This window comes from Genypterus blacodes, unplaced genomic scaffold (genome assembly GCF_046128005.1).
Source record: "Genypterus blacodes isolate CSIRO-AG114 ecotype Tasmania unplaced genomic scaffold, CSIRO-AGI_Gbla_v1 ptg000176l_1, whole genome shotgun sequence".
NCBI classification, from domain to species: domain Eukaryota; kingdom Metazoa; phylum Chordata; class Actinopteri; order Ophidiiformes; family Ophidiidae; genus Genypterus; species Genypterus blacodes.
The window spans coordinates 402,078-426,869 of NW_027466977.1; the positions used below are offsets into that span (position 1 = coordinate 402,078).

Below are 24,792 nucleotides of genomic sequence, written 5' to 3' on the forward strand. Positions count from 1 at the left end.
CTAAACTGTCACCCAAATCGATCATCACACTATCAATGCATAATAATCCATCTCTACGTTTCCATCATAAACACGTGCAGCTGATCTTTATCCAGGCCGCTGCATGAGTAAAGAGCTCAACATGTGTGAGAGGCGACGCGGGCAACATTCCAAGAGGCAACGACTGGGTTGAGTGATGAATGTAAACAAACACAGGTGACTTGGGTGGTAAATGTCACTCAGACGGCTGTGAACCAACTGCAGGCTATTAGGTAACAAGGCCTCCTCTGTCACGTAACACAACCATTCACACTGAGTACATGTGTGTGACAGTACAGCGTCAATTCCCCCTCACTTCAGTCCAGGAGGGAATCTGACTCACACACACACACACACACCAGCAGCACAGAGACCACAGAGATGATCAGATTAACAAGATCTGGAAGGAGGGGGGGGGGGCTTTAAAACCTCCATCGCTTCCAACCGGGTCATATCATCCGTCGTGAAACACACACACACAGCCCCGTGCAGACAGTGTGTGTGTTTGGCTGCAGAGTCCCTTGTGATCCTGCAGCCTCCTGTGAGCCTCCTCCTTTATTCACACTGCCTCCAGCCAGACACACACAACCAGATTCCAACGTCTCAGCTGCCTGCTCGTACCGGCAGCTTCGTCTGGCCCACAGCGAGCTTTAACACATCTGCCTGATTCATCAGCAGAAGCAGCGTTTCAGACCTTCAGCTCTTCAGACAGCTGCGCACAGTCGGCCTGCACACTCTGTATGGAACCTTGCCCTTAGTCAACAAAGAGCTCTGTGCTGCAGGAGCGTCTGAGGCCTTCATGCAGACGCACACACACACATTCCTCCAAGCTCCCCACTTCAACCACAGCCTCCCACAGAGGGCGGCGGAGGGGCCGAGCCAGGCCTCCAGAGGGGCCGAGCCAGGCCTCCTCCAGAGGTGCCGGGTCTATCCAGAGCGTTCCCACCCTGCAGAGGAGCTCACCAGCGGGAATGAGATGAGCAAGGCCCGCGTCACGCCGACATGTGTGGACAGCTGCAACAGGGAATAATAACACGTTCACAAGTTGTGTGCAGCCAGCGATGACCGAGCAGTGACTCAGCCTCGTTTAGCGGAGCGGCCGACCTCAGGCGTGAAGACCAAGGGACGGTGTGAAGAGGAGTAAACACTCGTACGAAGGAGGAGGAGTGACAGGGCTAACTCAGAACACACACACACACACACACACACACACACACACACACACACACACACACACACACACACACACACACACACACACACACACACACACACACACACACACACACACACACACACACACACACACACACACACACACACACACACACACACACACACACACACACACACACACACACACACACACACACACACACACGCCTTTCCAGCCCACTTCCTCCAGAGACGGGCGCTTCACGCTCGACTTGCTGGAGTGAAAACACTGAGACGGGGGGCATCATCCTCCTCCTCCTCCTCCAGCCGCGCTGCTACAGATATGAGAGCAGGACTCCCCCCTCGCTTGCCCCTCCGTCTCTCTCCCTGTCTCCCTGTCTCCCTGAGGTCAGACTCTGGTTTGGCTTCACACTGTACATACACATGCATGTTCACTATCTCAGATTATAACACTATTTAAGATTTTATTTAGTAATCTTGTGTAATCAGTGTGTGTTTGTGTGTGTGTGTGTGTGTGTGTGTGTGTGTGTGTGTGTGTGTGTGTGTGTGTGTGTGTGTGTGTGTGTGTGTGTGTGTGTTTTTTATTATTCTGCATGTTGAGCATTCCTGCTGTGTGACTGCAGAGAAGAGGAGGAGGAGGAGGAGTGATGAAGATGTATTCACTCAGATACATGGCCGAGCTGCTTCATCATCGCCGTCTGACAGCTGCAGGAGACAGGAACTGCATCTGCATGTTTTAGCGCCAGAGAGAAGCAGGTGTAACCTCACACACACACACACACACACACACACACACACACTTACATCATCGGCTCACTCTGATGTGTTTGTCACTGGTGTTCACTCTGTAAACTCTTCCATGTAGAGATAAATAGCGGTTCAGCCTTGCGTCCTGTCTGGCGGCACACAGGACGTCCTGAGCCTCGCCCCACCTCTGCTGAGCACACAGGCGAGTTGCAGCAGATCCACTACAGGCCAGGAGAGGATGAGCTCGTCTGTCAACAACTCAAACCGTCCAAACATGCTCTCACTGTTGCTCTAGTATCCAAGCGTGTCGTGTCACATGCCAACAAAACTAAGATACACTGAAGACACACACTGCTCCCAGTCACAACATCATAAAGACCTCTGAGACATCTCTCCAGTATGGAAATGAGGTAAACCCTTAAATACCTCAGACAAACCTCATCAGTGCTGAGCCAAGAGTGACGCACAGCAGAAGACACAACAACAACAAACACACACACTGCTGACTCCTCCACATTCTCCTGCTGAGTTCTGTGATAAGAGAAGCCAGCAGACACAAACTGTTCTGCCTCTATCTGAGTATTGAACCAAGCGTAGAGACGGAGACGGAGACGAGACCTCCCGCAGGACGACATCGCCACTGCGGGAGACGAAGCCAGGTTAGTCAGACGACTTCAGGCTACGAAACCTTCAAAGGATTCCAGAGAGCAGCGGCAGAGCTCGGTCACCTTTGAAGAGGTTTTTATGGCGTTTGTGATGAGAGGGTTGCATGTGCGCATCCCAGGTGGGCTTAGGAGCGTACGCATGATGGGATAGGCTAGATAAGAGCAGAGCCTCACTCCATGGACAAGAGGGAAGACGCTTAAGAAGAAGTAGTTAGGTTATTATTAGGACGGAGGCTGACAGTAAAGCTAAAGACAAATCTGACCACAAATTTGAAAATAACAACACAACACAGTGCAAAAATCCTCATCTAGTAAATCTAAAAGGTCAAGAATGTTAGGGGACTTAAGCACTGGCAGTGTTGTTGTCCATGTTGACAATCGCAGGGTCAAAAGGTCACCCTGGGGGTCAAAGACTGCCTCAGATAGCAAGGGGGAGAATTCCATTTACACTGACATTAACCAGCTGTTTCGTGTGTGTGTGTGTGTGCGCCACCATGCTGACAACAACAAAAGAATCCCTGTGAATAAAAACAAACCCATCAACAACAACAACAGACTCTTGTTCCATCTCTATTAATAACACAGAAGCTGCTTCAGGGGGAACTTTGCTGTCTGCACCAGGAAGTCCACTTAAACAGACTGTTTGCCAGCAGACGTAAATAAAAGTGAAAGTGTTTTGTGTGGGGACACAAACACCTGATTAAAGGGGACAATGTGACTTTGACGTGAAGTTGGAACTGAACTCCCTGCTCCTGGTTGAACCATCTGAGCTCCTGGTGTTTCTGTTGGACTCTAGCTGCTCTGTGTCGTTTGTTATGACGAGCAGCAGAGTGGAGGTTCAGCCTGATGAAGTCTGATGTGTTGATATGCTGCCTCATTACACCTTAAACCTTTAATCTGAACCTTTTTACAGCTCCGTTTATGGACTTCACCTACTTCAGGTTCGTCATGATCACAGCATGGTGCCAATATGAGCACATGTATGTCAACATCATAAAGAGAAACACTCGAGCTTTCACAGGTGCAGTCTGGGTCATTTATTGTGTGTGATGATTGAGTTATAGCCTTTAAACCAGCTGTGACAGGTTATGTAATGTAATTAATTAAAGTTACAGCCTATTAGGACAGCGTGAGAAAGTCTGCTGGGTTCAGGCTCTGTAGGTGAGACAGACGAGCCCGATCTCAATCAACACGCAAGGAAACAACAGACAAGCACATGAAGTCAAGGGAGGGAAATGGAATGGACGCCTCACAGGATCATTCTCCTTCATATCCAAAGTCTTAGTGTTTTGTGTCATTTATACTTTACAGCACTGTGGTCTGAATACTTCCATACTGACTAACTCTGGTGAAGGAACGACTGGTTGATGACGCAGCACAATGCTCCTATCAGTGCATGACGCAGCACTTTAGCTGTACAGGCCGCAGATATCATGATACGAGTGTTAGCGCTCCAGTGGGCCAACATTAAAATGTTAGACGTGCATCTACACAGTGTTCCAGAGACGTGAACATGAACAACGACACGCAGCCTCCTGAGGCTCCTGCACGTTCCATCAGCAGCATCAGGAATCAGATAGGCAATGAAGCTGTGACATGCAAAGCCACAGGAGGCCTAAAATGTTATTATTGTTTTTAAAAGTAATGCAAGGCCAAGCGGTTGTCTTGCTAAGTGGGAAGCAGACGGATAAATGATGAGTCTGGATCTGTCAAAGGTGTAGAAACTCTTTCAGGACCTCAGACACTTTCCCTCGTGTCACACCAAGGATCCAAGAACGTTTAGGTTTCAGAATTACAGCTCCAGGGTCGACACCCAGGCCCAGGAACAACTATAAGAGAAAGGAGGAGCCCTGCACCAGACTGTGGCTCCTGTGTAGGTGTGAGCTCTCCTATCTATTTATAAGAAGGAAGAGATGCAGGGAGACTTTGACGCATCCGCTTGAAATGAAGGTAAAGCACTTCAAAATGTCTCACTCTCAGAGACACAAAGCCAGGTGGGGGGGGGGGGCGTGTGCTCCGACATCAAGCGCTCCTTGGGGATAATCACATCCCCGGGGGCAGACACAGACCGGTGTTGTGGCCAGTGCTGATTGTCTACTTCAAGGCTCAGCCAGAGGACGAACCGGTGCTAACCAAACCTGGCAGCTCAGGACAGAGCAGGACGGGCCGCTGCTCTGCTCTGCTCTGCTCTGCTCTGCTCTGGTTATGATGATGTAATCCGGTTGCTTAAGGAGAGGCTGCGGTATTATACGGCATCAACGACAATGACATGTGCCCGGTTACAACACAAGAGAGCTATTGTGTTACGCTGTCCAACATCAGAGGAGAGGAAGCTGCAGCGACAACAACATGAAAGGCAGAGTTGCTGTGACAGCGCACAGGGGAGCGTCTCTGGGATCGGGAGCACAGACACACGCCTGGAACACCAGGTTAGGGTAGAGATCTCCTCTTCCTTCCAGTAGAATGATTGATACTGTAGCGGGTGCAGGCACACAGGACCCAGTGTATAGACGCTCAGCTGATCCACACCTCTAGGTTCCCTTGAGGCACACACTCGAGCGCACAAGAGGAACACATCTGAGACAAACCGCAGCACAAAGCTCCTATTCTCACAAGAACAACAAGACATCACAACCCTGGAAGGAGGTTAAGAGGTTAATCCAACTAAGGCACCTCAGAGTGTGAACACACACACACACACACACACACACACACACACACACACACACACACACACACACACACACACACACACACACACACACACACACACACACACACACACACACACACACACACACACACACACACACACACACACACACACACACACACACACACACACACGGCTCATTCGGGCCTGAAACACTGGGAGAAACTGTGCGGTTGTTTGGCCTCAAATGTTCCACTGGCAAACTAGCAGCTCGTCAACAGAACAGACCCACAACTCCTCAGCTAAGAACACAACACGGGCCAGCAGAACACAACGTAACGCCGCCATCGACCAACCGCAGCACCAAACACGTCCACAGTTCATACCTTCACACACACTTTAAAAAACTGATTACACTGAGAGTGCTGCAACACTTTAATGTGACTGAAACTGGAACACACCAACATCTTAACATGCCACCTCCATTACACAACACAACAAACACATCTGTGCAGGTCTACAACTTCCACTGCTTGTTTGCCTTCAGTCACAGTAAGGACAGAACACCTGAGTGCTGTTTCATCAGAACTGCACGATTCCTTACATATTCTTGTACTTTGAGTGAAGAAATACTGCAGATATGTTGATTGAAAACTTCAGCTCTTTATCTGGACGGCACCTGTTCAGGTCGGTGGGACTTGAAGGGCGACTGGAGACGCAGGTTGAGGTTGCGTCACCAAGCACTGTTTGGATTGCAACACACACAAACACACACGCACTTGATTCCTGAATGCTGCCTATTTCGGGAGCTCACTGGAACACACACACTCATGGCTCACACATCCAGTTTAACGAGCGCCCGGGTGCCTCATCAGTTACGTGTTACACTCCCTGGCTCGTTAAGGCCTCAGATATGACTCACACACACTGGCTGCTCCTTCATCTCTCAGGAGGAAGCGTGGAGCGGAGAGGAGGCCTGCAGCGTCGGGCCGGCCACACACACACACACACACACACACACACACACACACACACACACACACACACACACACACACACACACACACACACACACACACACACACACACACACACACACACACACACACACACACACACACACACACACACACACACACACACACACACACCCTCTTTATCTGACAGATCACTTCACTCAGACTAATGTAAAGCATAACAAAGGAAATCTAATTGTAAAACTGCTAAAGGTAAATAAATAATGGTGAAGTCCTTAAAGTAGGCGTGGGAGACATGCAGAGGATTAAGAACAATCAGATATTTCACTGTTGGCCCCTTTCAAAACATCAGGAGAGGAAGTTTTAAGCTCTTTTCTGTGAATCTTTGCTCGGAAACTGAAGAAAAGTCTATTTTGCTTTGCATTACAACTCTTCAGGTGATTATTGTAAGTGTTTATATAAACGTTTGATGATTCAGGGGTTGTTTGTCGCAAGAATTGCACTTTGTACCTGAAACACACCTAGTTAAAGTCATATCTGGACAGAAAGGAGGAGGAGGAGTGAGACACACAGGGAGCAGCTATACTGTCTGAACTGAGCATAAAGAAGTCCTTGAGTTGAGCAGATTAAGCAGGAGCAGATTATGAGTGTGGTGCCAGGGCCTCAGAGGACTGATATCTGCTCCTGGTGATGGGGGGGCCGGAACACGGGGATTTAGAGCTGCTGCTGCTGCTGCTGATGATGATGATGATGACGGCGGTGGCAGCGATAAAGTTGATGGATCAACACAAAGCTCCTTCTATACAAGCCAGGAAAGCACACGCTGTACTGAGAGAGAGAGAGAGTGTGTGTGTGCATCGCAAAGGAGGTGGGTGTTTTGGCAGGATTAAAATTAGAGCGGGACATGAGGGGGGAGAGAGAGAGAGTGAGAGAGAGAGTGAGAGAGGAGGAGGAGGGAGGGCAGAGTGCGTGAGAAAGAATGTATAAACACCATAAGTACAGGGACAGATAGGTAGAGATACCACCTGTACTGTGTAGAAGACAAAGGAAGAAGGGATGAGACAGGAGGAGAAAACAAACAGGCAGGTATGTAGAAGTTGAAGAATGAATGAATGAGTGGAGATCAAATAGGATTGTAGAGACAGAGGACATCTGGCAGACATCTAGGAGATCTAGGAGACGCTTTCACCTCCATTATTACTCTCTCCATCAGTCTGCACTGCTCCTTCTCTCTCTCTCTCCCTCTCTCTCTCCATCAGTCTGTACTGCTTCTCTCTCTCTCTCTCTCTCTCTCTCCCCATCAGTCTGCACTGCTCCTCCCCTGCCCCTTCCTCTCTCTCTCCCCCATCTCTCTCCCTCCCCCCCCTCCCTCTCTCTCCATCGCTGCGTCATTTCCATCATGGCGCGGCCCTGCTGCCAAGTTGGCTCCACAGTCATCGGATACACTCTGCACCTCTCACACACACACACACACACCCCCACCACAGGCAGGGAGGCTCACTGCAGCCCCTTTACATCGTTAATGTTTAAAGGGGAGTTCTGCATAATATAATATTTTGCAGAGACAAAGACAGTTTTGCGTCTATTCAACAAGACAACACAGAACATCAGCAACACCTCACAACGCCTTTAATGCTTCCCTCTCTCCTCCTTACAAACACACACACACACACACACACACACGTATGTGGGGTCTAAATCTGCCCAAAGCCCTCCTGAAGGAGCTCTTTCATGGGTACAGCAGAGCTCTGTGTGCTCAGCTTCTCCTCTGAGCTCCTCACAAATCTCTGCTCTCCCAGGAGCAGAGAAAGTTAGCATAGTTTAGGATTAACTCTTAACATCAGACTATGACAGCCATCCAAAGTCCTCTGTGAGGCACTGTAAGCACACACACACACATAAATACACACAGACAGCTCTGCTTGACGAAGTCTAAAATAGAGGGGAAAGTGTGTGTATGGGTGTGTGTGTGTGTAGCCGCATTCTGTTGTTCTAAAATATTAATGATTGCAACGAACAGAAACAGAAACATTATTAAGATGATTAAGGGGACTTCCGGGTTCCCTGAACTAATCATACATTTATGGCAGCTAAATCAAGATGAATTGGATTTATCACTGTAAACCTGAAAAAATTAACAAAAACAACTATGTATTATAGTCGATGCTGACTGCCAGAATAAGCTCAATAGAAGAAGAAATATGCAGGGAGTGTTAAAGTACTATTCTCTCCCTACAGGGCTTAAATGGTTAAGGAGCCTTGTCTTTGGTTTTGCTGCTGTCTTGTAAACTGTCTTCACACACACACACCTCCATGACGTCCTGATGTAAGTGAATGAGAATTATTATCGATTAAGTGAGGCCACGAGGGAGAGACAGACAAAGACAGAGTGAGACAGGGTGTAGCCGGCCTCTTCCTCAGCTAAAGTCATCAGGACCAAAGTGCCAGTACAGTTTTACCTCCACAGGCTGATTTCTTTATTCAAGTTTTGCGTCATTTTCTCGTACCACCTCCCGTTGAGACGCGCAAAAACACCAGTTTCTCCAAATTTGTAGTCTCAAAAGGACGGAGAAACAAAGCCATTAAAACCAAACATCCGTTTACAGTAAACAGTAGCAGGCAGCAGAGAAAGACAACATTTTCATACCAGAGAAAGAAAAAGCGATGGACCACTTAATGTCTCCCTAAAGACGGCACCAGAGCCGGGGCCCTGCTGGGTCTGAGGAACGCCAGCATGGATGCATTTTATAAACACTTAGCTGTGCTGACAGTAACCCCAGGGGAGGACGGGCGGAGCAGCACAGACAGGAGTGCGTCTGCTACTTCCACGGGGTGTCTGCAAATTTGGCAAGGGAGGGACGAAACTGAAAACAGGCTCGGTGAGCCGGCAGACAGAGGAGAGAGCGGGCAAACAGGATGTGAGGTCAAATCCCACGGACAAGGATATACAACATCAGTGCTGTCCAAAATGTTGGACACAGGACCACTGGCTCTGCTGCCCCCTCTCCAAAATGAAGCCAGTTAGGTGAAAGTCTACTGCATGAGCGCTCCTGTACTCGGGCACCAGACACGGGGCTGAGCAGGTGGCACCAGGTTGTCTGAGTGTTCACTTCCAAGCTCGTCAAAATGGAGGTCGGACCTGACAACGCTGCGATTTAGACAACAGAACCAGCTCAGCTCTGCACAGCGTGAGGCAGAGGCTAAAACCATGGTGGGGGAGAGGAGAGGAGAGGTGAGGTGATGGGTGGGTGGATCAGCTGCCAACAGGACCGTCACTGGCATTCCAAACAGGAAAGCTGAGGGAAATGAGGCTGAGGCCGGTTGAGAAGAGGAGGAAGTACCTTTATTACCTTTTTAGGGGGCAAGGAAGCATTTTGTTAAATCTCTACTAAAGGAACTACAACTCTGATGAATCTGTTAAATGCAGTTAGCCGAAGCATGAGAGGGCAATTTGTCAACTGAAGCTGACTTTCTACAGTTGCTCAGTTTTCTTGCTCAGCTGAAAATGTCACAGTGAGGCAATTTGACTGAAATGTAAAGGAGCTCTGACAGCAATCCCATGGTACACTGCGGCAACATAAACCTCCAAGTGGGCGCAGCTGCTGCACAGCAAAGGATCGAGTCAACCACCGACTATGGAGACGCACAAACAAAGGCAGAAAAGTACCAGACAAGTACAAGTATTAAATCCTAATCTTATCTTCAGGCCATGGATTAACAACAAAAACCCTAATAATGACTGCAGTGTGTGCCTGAAAAACGAGTCCCTCTCCACTCAATACTTTCTTATGGACGACTGATGCTTTAACCGCAACACGCCTCTGCAATTAGTCAATCGTTAGACGAATGCAGACATGCTCGGAGATGATGTAGTAGCCGAAATTAGAGCAGCGGAGAGCCTGCTGACTTTGACACACCCAGAGATGACTGGGACAACAGAGAGAGACAACTGCGTGCAGGGAAGGTCCGTCTACCAGCGTTTGTGTTGAAGCTGCGCCTGAATGAATCATGAAATCACTTCAAACAGAATACCCAGCAACAAGCGGTGTCTGATGTTGGTGCTTTCTGCAGCTACACTACGTTTCCAGGACGCTGCTGATCAAATTGCACAAAACAGAGAGGTGTGCTGGGTTTCTGCCTCGTCATTGTAATTTTTTTTTTCGCGTACGAGAGCCATCTTGTGAGAGAATGAACGGGTGATGAATTAGCAGCACGTTATTATAAATGCAGGCTGTTCTTGGGGAAAGACCACAGGAATGCTCCTCTCAGAGGGGATTAGCTTGGGCTTGGGCTTTTCAGCTGATTCTGCCTCAGACAGTGGAGAATGATTTTCCAGGACTGAACTAAAGCGACTGTGCCAGGCATTTTCATTTGACACTTATCAATGACAGACGAGGCATTTTGGTATCTAGGGTGTCTGTGATCCACGGGAACCTACTGGGTTACAGTAGGCGGTTGCCAGGTAGCAGCAGGTTAGTGTGGTGCTAACAAGTCTGTCAAACAATGGAGCAAAGTCTGATACCTGGTGTAAGGTCTACTCAATCGAAAGTTAGCTTTGACGATTTGATTTTCATTTGAGAAAGGGTTGGTCATAGTGTTTAATGAACCTTGTAATGTCTTGTGTCTGACTCAACTTCATGTCTGCACACAATTTGACTTGTTTTCTTCCGCACTTAAGACTAGCAATGCTGCATGCTGAATGGGTATAGAGACCTTAAACACTGTAAAGCTGTTTCCTTCAACACACTCTTGCTGCTGCAGGCATCGCCCCAAACCGTTTATGGAGAACGAATCTATCCCCCCTCTCTCTCCCAAACTAAATAGTTTCCGCATTAGTTGCCCAGTAATCAGCTGCAGTGTGTGCCCAGGCATGTACTGGGGGGCGACTGCCTCTGCTGGCCTCGCTAGCAACCCAACCAACTGGCAACCCTAGATGAGCTTTCAATGTATGTCAACAGGGTAGCTATGGAGCCCTGTCATCACCTTGATGGGCGACGGTCTCCCCTCCTTGCCGCTGACCTCGCCTCGGGTGCATCCATCCTTATCACACATGCTTGATGCTTTTTGTCAGCAGCCTCCTAATGTGAGCTGTCAGAAGGAGAGGTTCCTCACTGGGACATGAAACTTGGGATGAGGTTAGACGTGTCCTCAACCCTAACCCTAACTCCCAGATGCACCCTGATTTTGGTTTAGATGTCCAGCTAATACCTGCATTCCCATTCAGGTTCATGTATTGAATATATCACAAAAAGAAAGCTAGTAAATTAGACAGTATCTCTATTAGCTGTGTAGAAGAAATAAAACTCTGGCAAAGGCACTGTGACAACAAGACACATAATCAACACTGGGCCAGTGCTACTTGGTCATTTGTTGAAAAGTACATAATGTACACAAATGCCGTAGCCATGGTAATAATCCTGATAACTGCGTGACCTTTCTGAGCGGTCCAACACGGCGAGTGAAGGGCAGCTTACACTCGCCACCATCCAGGCCATTACACAAGTACAGTACAGTACAGTATCATAGCAGGGAAACTAGGAGAAAATATTCATAACCAAGAGCTCCGGTCTTCATCGAGTTATGTAGGGCATGGAGGGCAGGCTGGGCTTTGTTCAGAAAAACAATCTCACCAATCTCAGGCCCACATCAAACAAAAGCAGCATATCCCAACATGAAACCAGAGCCTCAGTAAACAATACCTCCTCACTGTCGTAGAAGAGAAAGCGACCTGCGTTCGGGGCAAAGCTGCTGATGTAATCGCATTTCATGGTCCGATAAAAACTGTACCCTAGACTGAAGCCAACAGAGTGAAGCCAAACAACTCATGTTAGGAGCATTTGCCTGCCTGAGAACCCTTTTGCCTTGTTGGACAGCAAAATGTCTACAAACCTGGAAGTGCCCAAAACAATTGACCTCATTTGACTTGAGACTGTACTGTATCCATCAATGTCTATAGGTGACTATCAATGTCTAGCCCTGATCAAGACCTTACTCAACAGATATCAAGGTCTCATTCCAGGATCTTACCTTAAAGTTGCTAGAGTTGACCCAAGAAGTGGCGATGCCGTCCACCATCTTGTCCAGATTGGTCTGATCGTGCTCCAGGTCGTGGGACTTCTCCTTGTCTGCAATGTAGTCAATGATCTCCTGGCCCACCTGCAACCGTCGGCCCACGTCCTTCTGCAGGACCTGGGCCAGGCAGCTCTCCATGCTGGGCTCCATCATCGTGGCCTCCTATATCCACCGTCTCCACCTTCAGTCTGCCTGGTTGAATGATTGAGTGAGGGCTAGTAGCAATCCGCCACTGCTCCAAGCAGCGGTAATGACAGCTAATGAAAATGAGCTCCACTTGGCTTGTGTATGGGTGGGTGACCCGGGAAAAGGGGGTGGGGGGGTGGAAAGAGCCGATTGAAAACAGTCTGCTTGTATTTTTATCCCTGAGAAGCGTCCTTCTCTTTGAGCCAACTAACTAGCTACTATCTAGTAGGCTAGTAGCTGTGCCCTTGTGATGGATGGAGCCGGGGCCTGGAGAATGGGAGCAATGCAGCATGTGTGTGTCTGGGCAGCAGCTGGTGAAAGTTAACTGCTCCCTCCCACTTGCGTTCTTTTTCCTTCCCCTCTTCGTCTTCTCTTGGAGGGGTCTGAGCCAAGCCACTATAGCGGGGGTAGAGGTGGCGGTTTGGAGAGCGACAGGAGAGGCAGCATATGTAGATTGACGGAGGAGGGCCGGCTCACAGCTTCATGTCTTGTCGCAGTATCGGCCCTGGAGAGGCCTAGAGGACGGCAGACAATACACAGGAGTCAATTCTTTACCAAATCCCTTCAAATACCATCAGGGCACTGCAGAATATGCTAGAAAATGCTGCTTTGGGAGGCGATTCATGACTCTGTAAGCTTTTTAAATTCTAATGAAAGGGGAAGGTTTCAAGCGAGATCAGAGTACTTAGTGTTGAATGAGCTCAAATTGAGAAGTGGCACACTTCTCGCCAATCCAGAGAGCGATGTCAGCCTTTCTTAAGAAACACCTTTATTTGTAGGAATAAATAAAGGTTGAAGGATGTGACAGATACATGTGAAGGCTCTGAATGAAGCACGGACCCGAACACACACACACACACACACACAGACACAGCAACCCGCCTCTCAGACTGCTTCAACCGCTCACCTCCATGGAAACACACAGGCAGGGAGTCGGGTTAGTTTTTAGTAGCAACTCCAAACAAGGCACAAGGACATCATTGCAGTGTTTGTTTCCTCCTCATACAAACACTTTGAGTACATGCTGGCGGCCATACTTCCTCTCCAATAACCTCAGGCGCTTTGTGTGACAACATCATCTGCCAAAGAGGAGCGCCGGCATAACTCCTATGACTTAGAAGCCTTTGTGCTCCTGCTGTGAACACAATCCAAATGAACGTGTACGTTTTTAGTACCATGAAATCATACAGCTGTGAATTTATGACCCGGCTCCTGAACAGACACCGGTAGAGTTCACACAAGAGCTGGCAAGTTTATGAGCTTTGGTTTGCCCGCCATATTTAAAAGGAGCAAATGTTGTGTTGTGTTTGGGTTTTCTTCTTTCTCAGCAATAGTTTAGAGTTGTCGTTGGGGTTCAGGGTAACGTTAGAGGCCTAGAACCCACATGTGTGAAGACCAACCGTCTGATGCTGCCCTGGCTCAACCTACAAAAAGAAGATTTGCCGCCGGTTTTGAGAGTGTGTGAAGTGTTTCAGCTAACACAGCCTAAACTCAAAGGTAACGCATGTGAATCCATCTTTCTATTTATCTTCTCCCTATTCAAAGTATTTTGCAAATGCAGCTCTCTGATGACATCATTGTTTAAAGGATGAATAAATCAAAGCTGAGGGAGCTGCAGTGAGATGATAAAGGTCTTTCTGGAGCATTAAATCTTTCCAGGTCTCTGCTCAGGTCTGTGTTCAGGTCTGTACTCAGGTCTGGTCCCTGATGGAGATGTAATCCTGTTCTTAATGCCATGACACAGCACATTCAGGGAAACTGAGCATCAGTCAGTTACATCAGACCTCCTGCTGTCATCCCAGTCAGCTGGACCTACTTGGTATGTTCTGACCGCTACATACACACACACTCTCTCTCACACTCACATACATACATACATACACACCTCAGCTTTTGTACAACGTTAGCTGGGCTCCAGCTAGCACAGGGCTGCTTTGACAGCTTCTGGACTCTCCGAACCTACAACAAAAACTTTCCCCTGTGTTTCTCCATTTTGTCCACGGTACAGAATCTTTCCTGTCCTCGTCTTTTCCTCTCTAATTCAGCCGCTGAGGCGTCCCGCCGCGGCAGACAGCGTAAATGTGTGTAAATAAAGGCTAAGCTAGCCCCCTAGCAGAGCATTTTCCTTTCAATGAAACGTCAGTCCACAGCAGCACAAAGAGACGCAGACGGAGCGAGGACGACACACACACACATTGACTCACGGTTCTACTCACCATGTCGCGTTCAAACGCCTCGGTTCGTACAGACACGCCGCGCAGGGTTGGTTGATTAAATACACAGTTTATGGCATCCAGGCTCCTCTCTTTCTCTCTCTCTCTCTCTCTCTCTCTCTCCACCCGGAATGCTGCCTGCCTGCAGGACAAGAATGGGATCGCTGTGCGCATGCGCTGTCAACCCAAGGATGATGTTGGCACTTGGGAAACTGTCGCATGGCAATGAAACAACGTGGGGCGTTTCTCTGGACATCTGGCGACACCTATTGGACAGAGTGAGTACTTGAGTCATGTATACAGTATTTCTGTGTGACATTCAGTTTTGTTGGAATTTTTGTAGTGTAATATTTTCAATTTCATTATATATTGTTTTATATTTATAGCTACATTATATATATGTATATGTGTTTATTATTAATAAAGCAAGCATTTCACTTTTTCAAAAATTGTAATCTAACATTTTCATTTGATAAACATATACAGTATATGTTGTAACCATCCCACGCACACACACACACCGAATTTATTTTGGAAATTCAACTTGGGTTGCACTGCACATCTAGCAGCATCTACTGGACATACTGGGTATTTCAGTCATGTATACAGTATGATTGATTTGACATTTTCATTTTTGGTTAGATTATTTATTACATGACTTCTGTAATATATTTTTACTTTCATTCTATACAATTTTGAGCTTCATTACATTTTCTATATTTTTGATACAATACCTGTTTTTCAAAAATAACGCCCATATTTAATTTGCATATTAGTTTTTTCTTGTTAGCATGTATGTTTGCTTTACTCTTGTCATCGCTGGTATGTTGACGATTGTTTCACATTCTGTACCTGGTTGTGTCTTAAATAATAACATTTTAATGTCAAGAGAAGAGATCTTGGTTAGAACCCTTAAGAATCAAAGTGTCTCAATAAAAAAAGCTCGTCACAGAATAGAAATGATTACAAACAACATTCTGAAATGGTTTATTTTTAAAGATCATTATTACACATATATCTGACAAAGCATTGAGACAAATGATCACGTTAAGTCAGAGACAGGGCCTGAATTACACCAACATGTGGCCCTGTGTGGTGAGGGACGCAGCCTGGTCCAAGACTGAAATGGAAAATTACAACGGACAACCAAGTTCAATCCAGACACGACAAGAGCTCCACTACGACGCTTCTACGAGCTCCATCCGTTTAAAAACCCTCAATCGGAGAGGAGGCTTTCTCGGGAAAATTCAATCAGAATTACAACGCGGTGTCGCAGTGATTTCTGCACGCGATTCAGTGTTAAGTTATCCTCTCAGTTTCAAACAGATTATTCTCATGCGTCCCGTCTCTGTTCTGACAGCCAGAGAGCCCAAGTCCACGACAAAACAGGGACGACTTTCACTTCGCCTCTGCGTCCTCTGTGACGTCCTCCTCTCCCTCGGAGAGCTCCTCGCCCTCCGACTCCTCCCCCTCCTCGTCTTCCTCCTCTGAGGGACACTCTTCTTCTTTCGCCTCGTCGGACAGTGAAGTCGGCAGCTTGATGACGATCTCGTCGTCGGCGTCGTCTTCGTTGATGACCATGGACTTCCTCCTCTCCAGGACAGACGGGGTGCAGACTGGCGTGGCGTCCTGACAGGAGAAGAGACGGATTCATTAATGGAACAGAATAAGTGTGAACGTCTAAACCTGAATTATTTGGATTCAATCAGTCGCTGCTTTGTCTGCAGGCTGATTTGTAGGAACAAGGGTTTTATCACTCTGCCACCAAGACACAGGTAATAAGCTTAATGCACCAGGATAATGTGGGCACAGTAATCTGACCCCAGACCACGGATAGATCTGGGCTCATTTTCAGTCTGTGCCACAGTGACATCACACCATGAGACTTCATTAAACACTCCTTACATCGCTGCACGTTGAGGCGTTTGCACCGTCTGATGAATTCTTCTTCTTCGCAGGGAACTGGGCGGACTGGAAGGAACAGAAACAGAGGAAACGTTACTGTGAGGCCGTAGGAACAAAGTAAACACAAGCAGAGTGGCTCTTCCCAAATCCAAACACTTACAAATCCCGGGAAGTCGTACTCGATGCCGTGCGCCGCCAGCCTCTTGCGGAGCTTCGCCTCTTTGCGCAGGAGCTTACCGGTCATCTTGGCGACTTCCTCTGGAGTGTGTGACTTGTTGTAACGTGCCACAGCGGGAAGCGTGGGTCTTTTGAATTGCTTGTTGGAGCCCACGAACATCTTCTCGTGCACTTTCTCCGGAGGCATTACGTGGCCTGGGAAAGGGGAAAAGACAAAACACCAAGCTGATGATCTGGGGTGGAACGTGTGGACGGAGATCCCAGCCTGGAAACCTGTTGTTGTTGTTCTTTGAGGATGAATACTCACATTTGATGAGTCTCTCTCCCATCAAGTAATTGTTCATGGTTTCTGCTACAATCTTGGCCACCTCCTCACATTCAAACTCCACAAACGCGTAACCTTTACTGCCCCCTGTCTGTAAGAAGAGGAAGGGAAGAGGAGGGGAAAAATAAATCACAACTGCACTAATCTGAACACAGATCTTTACTTTAAACGTGAGTGTGCTTCATTTCTTAAGCTTCTCCATAACTTATAACCCCTTGCTGGTTTGCATGGTGTGTTTGTAGGAACAAGGGTTTTATCGCTCTGCCACTAGGTGGAGCAGGTGATAAGCTTAATGCTCCAGACTGCTGTGGGCTCAGTTATCTGACCTCAGACCACTGAGAGGTCTCAGATCATTTTCAGTCCGAGCCGTTTCCCCTCTACAGCGCCCCCCTCTGGTCACTTTACATGAACTTCACTCTGGTTCCCTCGCCCTCAGATTTGCATGTGGCACTCATTTACCTCCTCATAGTTTTGAATTCAGTCACGTTACCTTTTTACTCCTCGACAGCCGATGCCTCAGAACTTTACCAAACTGTTCAAAGTAAGTCTTGAGCTGGGGCTCAAACAGGCCCACGGGCAGGTGGCCCACGTAGATCACACCGGGGGTCAGACGGATCCCCTGAGACAAGAAGAAGTCACCGTTAAACACATAAATGTCACTTAAGGGGATTATTGAACAACTGATTTCTTCCTTTTTTTTCTTGGATGCTTGATGAGAACTATTGTAATATCTGCATAAATACTGCATGTTGGATTTTAGGACTTAAATAAAATATTGATTTTAAAATACATAAATAGAAATATTCTGAAATTAATATCGGATTAATATTATAGATTTAGTTTTGCTTATTAAATAATAAAAAATACACAAAATTACTTCTAAAATCATTAAGCACTATGAGTATAATTTCATTATTTCCTATTTGGGTCCTATCAATAAAATATAAATATAGGTCACTATTCATACAAAAAGACGTTAATTTGTAATTAAAAATAAATTAAACAGATTAATTAAAAAACTCTTAAAAATGTGTGATTTCTGCCGGAACCATCCACATATAACCTTACACCTTGATTCTCTAAAAGACTCGTATTTATTCTTAAATATCAGATTGTAGTTTGGGTTTCGCGTTTATCTCGTGTCTGACACGATGCCCTGCCGTTTGTGCCTCATGTAAACAACACGCGGGCTCCATTTTGAGGCCAGAATCCATCGTCCAGTAAGCTGATTGTTCCGCTTTCATATGAACTTAAACCTTAATACCATCTAAGTTAAGCAGTTTAAGACTTTATCTTCACCCACCTTGCTGCTCTTATTCTTCTTCGCCTCCTGCACTTTCCTCTTAAACTCCGCTTCCTGTTTGGGGTTGAGCGCTAGCAGCTGTTTAGCCGCTTTGCTGTCCGCTTCTGTGTTTCCTTCCGTCATTTTGACTGTTAAATGATTAAATAATGAAATTAAATAAAGCGACTAACACACAACACAACCGACAGCCCTGCTAGCACGCTGATCATCCGGTTGCCCATGTGGTTACACACACGGAAGGTTTGCGTGAGAGGCAGGCGTTTTAAACAGCGCCACCTGGTGGCCCGGAGACCACACATCAAAGAACACATTGAAATGATTACGCACGTGTGTGTTTACAGTTTATATCAAAGAAACCAACGTATAAAACAACAAACAACCAGCTGTTACTTTGAACTCATTAATTTATTTGCGGTTTGTTTAGATTTAACATTGTGAGGGGAGAAAATCGAAGGAGGAGCTGGGGTATAAAACACACAAGGGGGAGGAGTGACGCTCCAGTGAAATGATGAAGTGACACCTACACACGCACAAACACACACAAACACACGCGCGCGTATGCATACAGACGCACACTGGATGCAGACCAGCAGGGAACACAGCAAATTCACTGGCTTAAATTCTTGATATGGCAAGAAAGATCATCTACTTCACAGTGAATGGGAGACCGGAGCAGGCTGAGTTTCCAGTGGACTGTCCTGCACAAGATGTCAAAGGTAGGAGACCATCAGAGGAGCTGTGGTTCAAGTCTTTGGGTGGAAGAATGTATCTTATGGTAGGTGTGGTATGTTTACCTGGATGCACACATGTGAAAGAGGGAGCATTATTATATTCATTTATTTATATTCATTTATTCATTTACTTATTTTAAATTCACCAAAGATTTCACAAATGTTCCATCTTTTCCATTGCTGAGAGAAGATCAATCTAATGTCAATGTCTGATTTGTCTTTAAAAATAAATCTATTAAATCCAAAGTACCTTGGAAATCTGGATCACATTGAGTGGCATGGAGAGAAATGATTGTGATTATTCCAACAGCTTTTATCTAAAAAACTCAAAAAGCCAAACAAACCATAATAGGTTGATGGAGCAAAATCCATACGAGTAAATGAACAAGCAGGAGAAAGAGCTGGAGGTTGGTTGTCTTAGCTGCACAGAGTGATACAGCTGCCGCTGACAGCTCCTCACTTGTCCCGGCAGTCCAAGCCCTTTCTGAGGGTCATAACTGTTTAATTTAACCCAAAGTAGGCAGTCTGTATGACATCTAATTACCCCATGAATAGCAATCAGTGTTTGTATACGCGCATGTATCAGTGTATATGTATGTGCAGTGTGTCAGTGGTTGTGATTGTGTGTGTGTGTTTGTGTTCTTCATGGATCAGTGTACCTGATTATACAGTGTGCTGATTTTCACTTGCAGTTATTTATTGTGTGGAGTTAATAAGCTTTAATATGGGTGTCATTAGACCAGGACCAGCGCCCATGTGTCTCTGTAGCGGCTATAAAACATAATGAAAGCTTGAACTCTCATGTGTACAGACTGACATAATTACTGCTCCGCTGGTCCCAATCTACCGTTGTCTCCAGATCTCTTTCGCTCTGCAGCTGAGGCCGGACCCCATGACATCCTGAAGCTATACAACCCTAAAGGCAACATCATCAACATCTCCCCGAGCCTGGAACCCAACAGCCCAAACTCCTGCTACAAGCTGGAGGTGGTGGCAGCCGACTGTAACAGTGAGCCGTTAGGTATCTTTAACTTGACATCATGGGAAACCTGCTGCTGTGCTTCATCTGAAAAAGGCTGATGGCTTCTCCTTTCTTGCCACCCCAGGTATGGAGCTTGCCGGTGCACTAGGATTTGATCTTTCATCTATGGAGAAAAGGTAGGCAGCTTAGAAAAGAAGACATGGATCCAAGTGTGATAGTTCAGATGTAGCTCCATGCTCATTATAAGAAATCAATATGTTTGTGAAAGAAGTATAATGAATGAATAGTGTTGGATGCTCTGTGGCCCCAGACTGCAGGGCCTGGAGAAGAAGATCCTGATCGAGGCCGGGGAGACTCCTGCAGTCGTGTACGAGATGAAGAAGCAGGTGGATTCATTCAGAGAGAAGCTGGAGGTAGGTTCTTTTTTCCCATGGTTTCATCCCCTTTGAGGATCAAACCTGATTACCTCGGCTTCAGGCTGTATTGATCCACTTTCCCTTCCAGAGTGTGGAGCACCTGAGCTGGCTGGGGTTGTTCAAGGAGCTGTCCGAGGGAACGTATAAGCCCTCGCCGTTCTACCACAAAAGAACCCTGCATAAAACCCGTGAGGAGTGTGAGCACGTACGGGAGAAGTTCCTCCAAATGAGGCAAGCGCACCCAGAAACACTCGCTCAGACAGAAGCTTTACTCTCCAGCAATAACCTTTGATAGCGTGGTTACTACAACAGTGAGTGGTTTGAAGCCTGTGTTGTTGTTGTTGTTGTTGTTGTTGCAGCTCTTTGGAGGTTTCAGAGGAAGTGAGGCAGTACCTGAAGACCCCCACGTTTGATAACTGGTAAGTGTTTGAGCTGTTTGTGTTCATCACGTGTGATCACAAACAAACAACCACTGCACCTGCGTCTTCACATGAAGATGCAGGGACAGCGGGTCGTCTTGTGAACAACAAGCACCACTGATGCATTTCTGAAGAGGTTTAGGAGCCCACATCCTTTTCTTCTGACCGACCCGCTCATCTCAATATGAATAGGATCACGAATCAAAAGGAGGTTTACATCAAAAGACTAATTAAGGCTGCATATTCGAAGTGGGGCCTCATCGGAGAAGTGCACGCTGCATTCAGGCCACCCTGGTCATCGGCTCAATTATTTCATCAATCGCAAAGCTTTTCAGCTGAAAGCAACACAGCTGACAGCAACACACAGGGCGGATGTGTGTTGTGTGGAGATGCGCTTTGGTGCTGGAGTCATTCATGCTATGTGAGCACGGGGGTATCTGAAATGGAAGTGTCTCTACAGTATATGTTCATAATGTAAAGAAATATATGTAAATATGTAAACTTTCTGTGTATTAAGTGTGCAGAAAGTACAGCAGCTGCAAAAATGGCTCTAACTTTATGAGGAAAGGCTTGATTGAATGCTGCATCTCAACACAAATTACAGCCCCTTCACGGGGTGTGTGTGTGTGTGTGTGTGTGTGTGTGTGTGTAGGCAGTGGGAGGATGCAGAGATCATGGTGCTCCTGCAGGTCATGTACACGGACTTAGATTTTATAGCCACCTTCAACATCGAGCCCGAGGTGCTGCAGCAGTTCCTGTTTGAAGTCTACCGAAGATACAACAACATCCCCTTCCACAACTTCAAACATTGCTTCTGTGTCACCCAGATGGTGAGACTGTGTGTGTGTGTGTGTGTGTGTGTGTGTGTGTGTGTGTGTGTGTGTGTGTGTGTGTGTGTGTGCGGCAAATCCCGAAGACTCCCTGCTCCTTCTGTAATCACCACATTATCTCAATGGTTAATCAGGATGAAGGACCTTCAGTCTATAGATTAGAGGTGACTCAAATTAGTGAGGAACGAGGTCAGACTGTTGCGTCAGCACAGAAACAAGTAGAAGCACCAGCTGCTGTTACTCAGTCTGAAGCCCTGTGTGCTTTGATTTCATTGGTGCATATTGGTGCAGATGGAGCGGCAATACATGCATTTATTATCTACTTTCTGTGTCAAGAACATAGTGTTAAAAAAGTGCAACCGTACAGTTCAACACTGAGTCTTTTTTGCAGTTAAACTTGCACACAGCTTTTAGAAAATGTGTAACTACAAAATTGGCCAAAACACGGTGCCAATTAAAGGCAAATTCAGTGACGAGTCAAACAAGTTTAGCCTCATCAGGGTTCAGCCTCATTGGGGCGACCTCCAAGTTTAAACTGAACTTCAGATCCGTCTTTGTGTGTATCATTGCCTCTTTGTGTCTGAGCAGATGTATGGTTTGATCTGGCTGACTGACCTGAGGAGTAAGATGGACAGCATCGCCCTGCTGACCATGCTGACATCTGCAGTCTGCCACGACCTCGACCACACAGGATACAACAACGCATATCAGGTACGCACGCTCGGCAGGCTTCAGTCTGAGATGTGGTGATTTGTTCACACAGCAGACAGAACCTCTTCATTTAACCAGTAAGAAATCTTGTCAGTACTGCAGACTCAGTGCCACTGATTACCATTGATTTCTCTTTCAGATAAATGCTCGGACTGAACTTGCTCTTCGCTATAATGACATCTCACCCCTGGAGAACCACCACTGTGCTGTAGCCTTTGAGATCCTGGAGAAGGTAAGGCTTGGCCAGTGATGTGGGATGATGTAGCATGCAGCTGGCAGAAGGGATCCTGGGTTTGTGGCGCAAAAGTGAACAAACGACCTTCCTCTTTTGTAGACGGAGAGCAACATCTTCAGAAATCTCTCCTTGGAGCAGTACAAACGTATAAGGGAAGGAATCATCAAGTAAGACCGTCTCTGCTGTTCATTTAGCATTTTCTGGCGGTGTGTCACAGGCCAGCGGCTGGATGGAACGGTTGTGTTATTCTGTTTACAGATGCATTTTAGCCACTGACATGACGAGGCACAATGAGATCCTACACAAGTTCAAGTCCATCCTGCCTACTTTTGACTTCAACAACAAGGACCATAGAGATGTGGTAAGAAGACACTCATCATATTAGTCAAGCTTTCCTCCCACATGTGTTCACTCATCTGTTCCTCTGTGTGTGTGCAGCTGATGATGATCCTGATCAAAGTGAGCGACATATCCAATGAGGCGCGGCCCATGGAGGTGGCTGAGCCCTGGTTAGACTGTCTCCTGCAGGAGTTCTACAACCAGGTTAATGAACTCTTAAGGAACTGTGAACAGAACGCACTTCAGATTTGGAACAACAGCAGTGGAGTTTTTTTTCCTTAGAACTAAAATTTCACAAGTTATCCATAAGCATAGCATCTAAGCTAGTCCATTTCTGTGTTCTTTGTGTCCTCAGAGTGATGTGGAGAAGCTGGAGGGCCTCCCTGTCACCCCCTTCATGGATCGGGACAAAGTAACCAAACCTTCGTCTCAAACGGGCTTTATCAGATTTGTCCTCTTGCCTCTTTTCATAGAGCTGGCCAACCTCTTTCCCTGTCTGGAGGTAATTTCACATTTTTGCAAGACTACGTCAATAAACCCAGTAATTAGAGACGTGTCAATATTTAACTAGGATTCAGTTTTAATCCTTTGTCAATATCTGCAGCAACACATTATCAACCCGGTCCGGAAAGCTCTGGACTACTACACAGAGATGGAGAAGGCGCTGGAGAGGGAGAAACAGAACCGAGCCCAGAGTGAGAACACAGGGAAGAGCAAAGAGACGTCTGTGGGTTCACAGAGTACAGCTGACAGCCTCTCAGACGCTGGACTTGAACCTTCGATACACGATTCACAGTGAACTATGGCAGCAGGCCTGGCGATGAACTGAACCAGCCAAGACGAAGCCTATCATGTGTTGACTGTATGGAGTTATAGTAGTTTAGATACATTGTGGACAATCTAAACAGTTTTGTTTGTACTTGTATGTGTTTGTTTGTTCGTGGAGTTTGTGTTGGATAGCTTTGGTGTATGCACTTTTAAATGTCATTTGAATATTTGGATTCTATAGGCAGATATGTGGTACATACATCCTATAACAACTGGGCATTACAATCATTTAAAATTGAGACAAAGCTGTTATATTACTAAAGGAAAGGCTAATAAAGGATCAATGGAGTATGTATCTACAGTAAAGTGGAGCTAGATCATTGGGTTGGTGGCAGGGTAAGGGTTACTACAATTCTACTTCTAAGGAATCCCTGCAAAGCACTAACAAGGTCAACTTTGTGTATAAGCTGAGGCACTTCACTGCACTCCTGTGGTATGTGTTCTAGGTTTAGTTTGACTGATAAAAACAGTTCATGTGTGTGAGTGAGGACACTTGAAGAGAGAGATTAGAATGTGCAGGATAGACTATTGAACTCTAGAGGTCACTAAAGATGCTGTTGCCATGGTTAAACATGCTGTCACCAGGTTCAAGTCACAGAGGCAATATGACAAAAGCAAACATATATGACAATATCACTTTAGCGTAATGTCAAACAGACACATGTCACATAAACATAACTGCTTGGAGTTTCACAGTGAAAAGGCCCCATCTTGATTTGACTCAATACTTCCATCCATGGTCTCTCTATTCTCTGCTAATGGGTCAGAGGGTTCTGGAACCTGTTGTCACTGTCTGTCCACATGATTTACGTACATGGTGACCAAACTCACTCACACACGTGGGGAAGGACCAGTCAATGGACATTGATCCATGAGAGCTGAAG

General features: G+C 46.6%; 3 protein-coding genes and 2 non-coding genes across 5 annotated transcripts in view; 1 reads left to right on the forward strand and 4 right to left on the reverse strand.

The window, feature by feature from the left end:
* clasp1a (cytoplasmic linker associated protein 1a) overlaps positions 1-14,865 on the reverse strand; it is a 60,186-nt gene extending 45,321 nt beyond the window's left edge. Inside the window, exons 1-2 of the mRNA XM_076167804.1 lie at positions 14,711-14,865; positions 12,264-13,009 (exon numbers count right to left, since the gene is read on the reverse strand). Of these exons, the coding sequence (XP_076023919.1) occupies positions 12,264-12,461 (198 nt within the window). The 5' untranslated portion in view covers positions 12,462-13,009; positions 14,711-14,865. The remainder of the gene's footprint in view (positions 1-12,263; positions 13,010-14,710) is intronic.
* An 813-nt stretch (positions 14,866-15,678) lies between these two features.
* Positions 15,679-18,656, reverse strand: nifk (nucleolar protein interacting with the FHA domain of MKI67). Its single transcript, XM_076167802.1, has 6 exons — positions 18,418-18,656; positions 17,605-17,733; positions 17,097-17,205; positions 16,773-16,984; positions 16,613-16,678; positions 15,679-16,336 (listed from the first exon to the last, which is right to left on the reverse strand). The coding sequence occupies exons 1-6, from the start codon at positions 18,538-18,540 to the stop codon at positions 16,106-16,108; spliced, it is 870 nt and encodes a 289-aa protein (XP_076023917.1). The 5' UTR covers positions 18,541-18,656; the 3' UTR covers positions 15,679-16,105.
* LOC143014054 (small nucleolar RNA ACA64) lies at positions 16,439-16,567 on the reverse strand. The gene has a single exon (XR_012965249.1). It is a non-coding gene; the product is annotated as a small nucleolar RNA ACA64 (small nucleolar RNA).
* Positions 17,349-17,479, reverse strand: LOC143014053 (small nucleolar RNA ACA64). Its single transcript, XR_012965248.1, has one exon. It is a non-coding gene; the product is annotated as a small nucleolar RNA ACA64 (small nucleolar RNA).
* A 2,225-nt stretch (positions 18,657-20,881) lies between the features above and the next one.
* LOC143014031 (high affinity cGMP-specific 3',5'-cyclic phosphodiesterase 9A-like) lies at positions 20,882-24,181 on the forward strand. The gene is made up of 9 exons (XM_076167801.1): positions 20,882-20,965; positions 21,618-21,795; positions 22,384-22,506; positions 22,646-22,738; positions 22,841-22,908; positions 23,000-23,102; positions 23,180-23,284; positions 23,436-23,582; positions 23,685-24,181. Exons 2-9 carry the CDS (start codon positions 21,640-21,642, stop codon positions 23,877-23,879), a joined length of 990 nt encoding a protein of 329 aa, XP_076023916.1. The 5' UTR covers positions 20,882-20,965; positions 21,618-21,639; the 3' UTR covers positions 23,880-24,181.
* The last annotated feature ends 611 nt before the right edge of the window (positions 24,182-24,792 follow it).

What these genes read in the sequence shown, in the direction of transcription:
- nifk (XM_076167802.1), bottom strand. Translation starts at nt 18,540, where the DNA reads ATGACGGAAGGAAACACAGAAGCGGACAGCAAAGCGGCTAAACAGCTG. An exon ending in GGCTGTCGAGGAGTAAAAAG is followed by an intron (nt 17,206 to 17,604) that starts GTAACGTGACTG and finishes CTCTTCTTACAG; the next exon opens with ACAGGGGGCAGTAAAGGTTA. An exon ending in GGGAGAGAGACTCATCAAAT is followed by an intron (nt 16,985 to 17,096) that starts GTGAGTATTCAT and finishes CCCCTTTCCCAG; the next exon opens with GCCACGTAATGCCTCCGGAG.
- LOC143014031 (XM_076167801.1), top strand. Translation starts at nt 21,640, where the DNA reads ATGGTGCTCCTGCAGGTCATGTACACGGACTTAGATTTTATAGCCACC. An exon ending in GCTTCTGTGTCACCCAGATG is followed by an intron (nt 21,796 to 22,383) that starts GTGAGACTGTGT and finishes GTGTCTGAGCAG; the next exon opens with ATGTATGGTTTGATCTGGCT. An exon ending in TGCAGGAGTTCTACAACCAG is followed by an intron (nt 23,285 to 23,435) that starts GTTAATGAACTC and finishes TTGTGTCCTCAG; the next exon opens with AGTGATGTGGAGAAGCTGGA.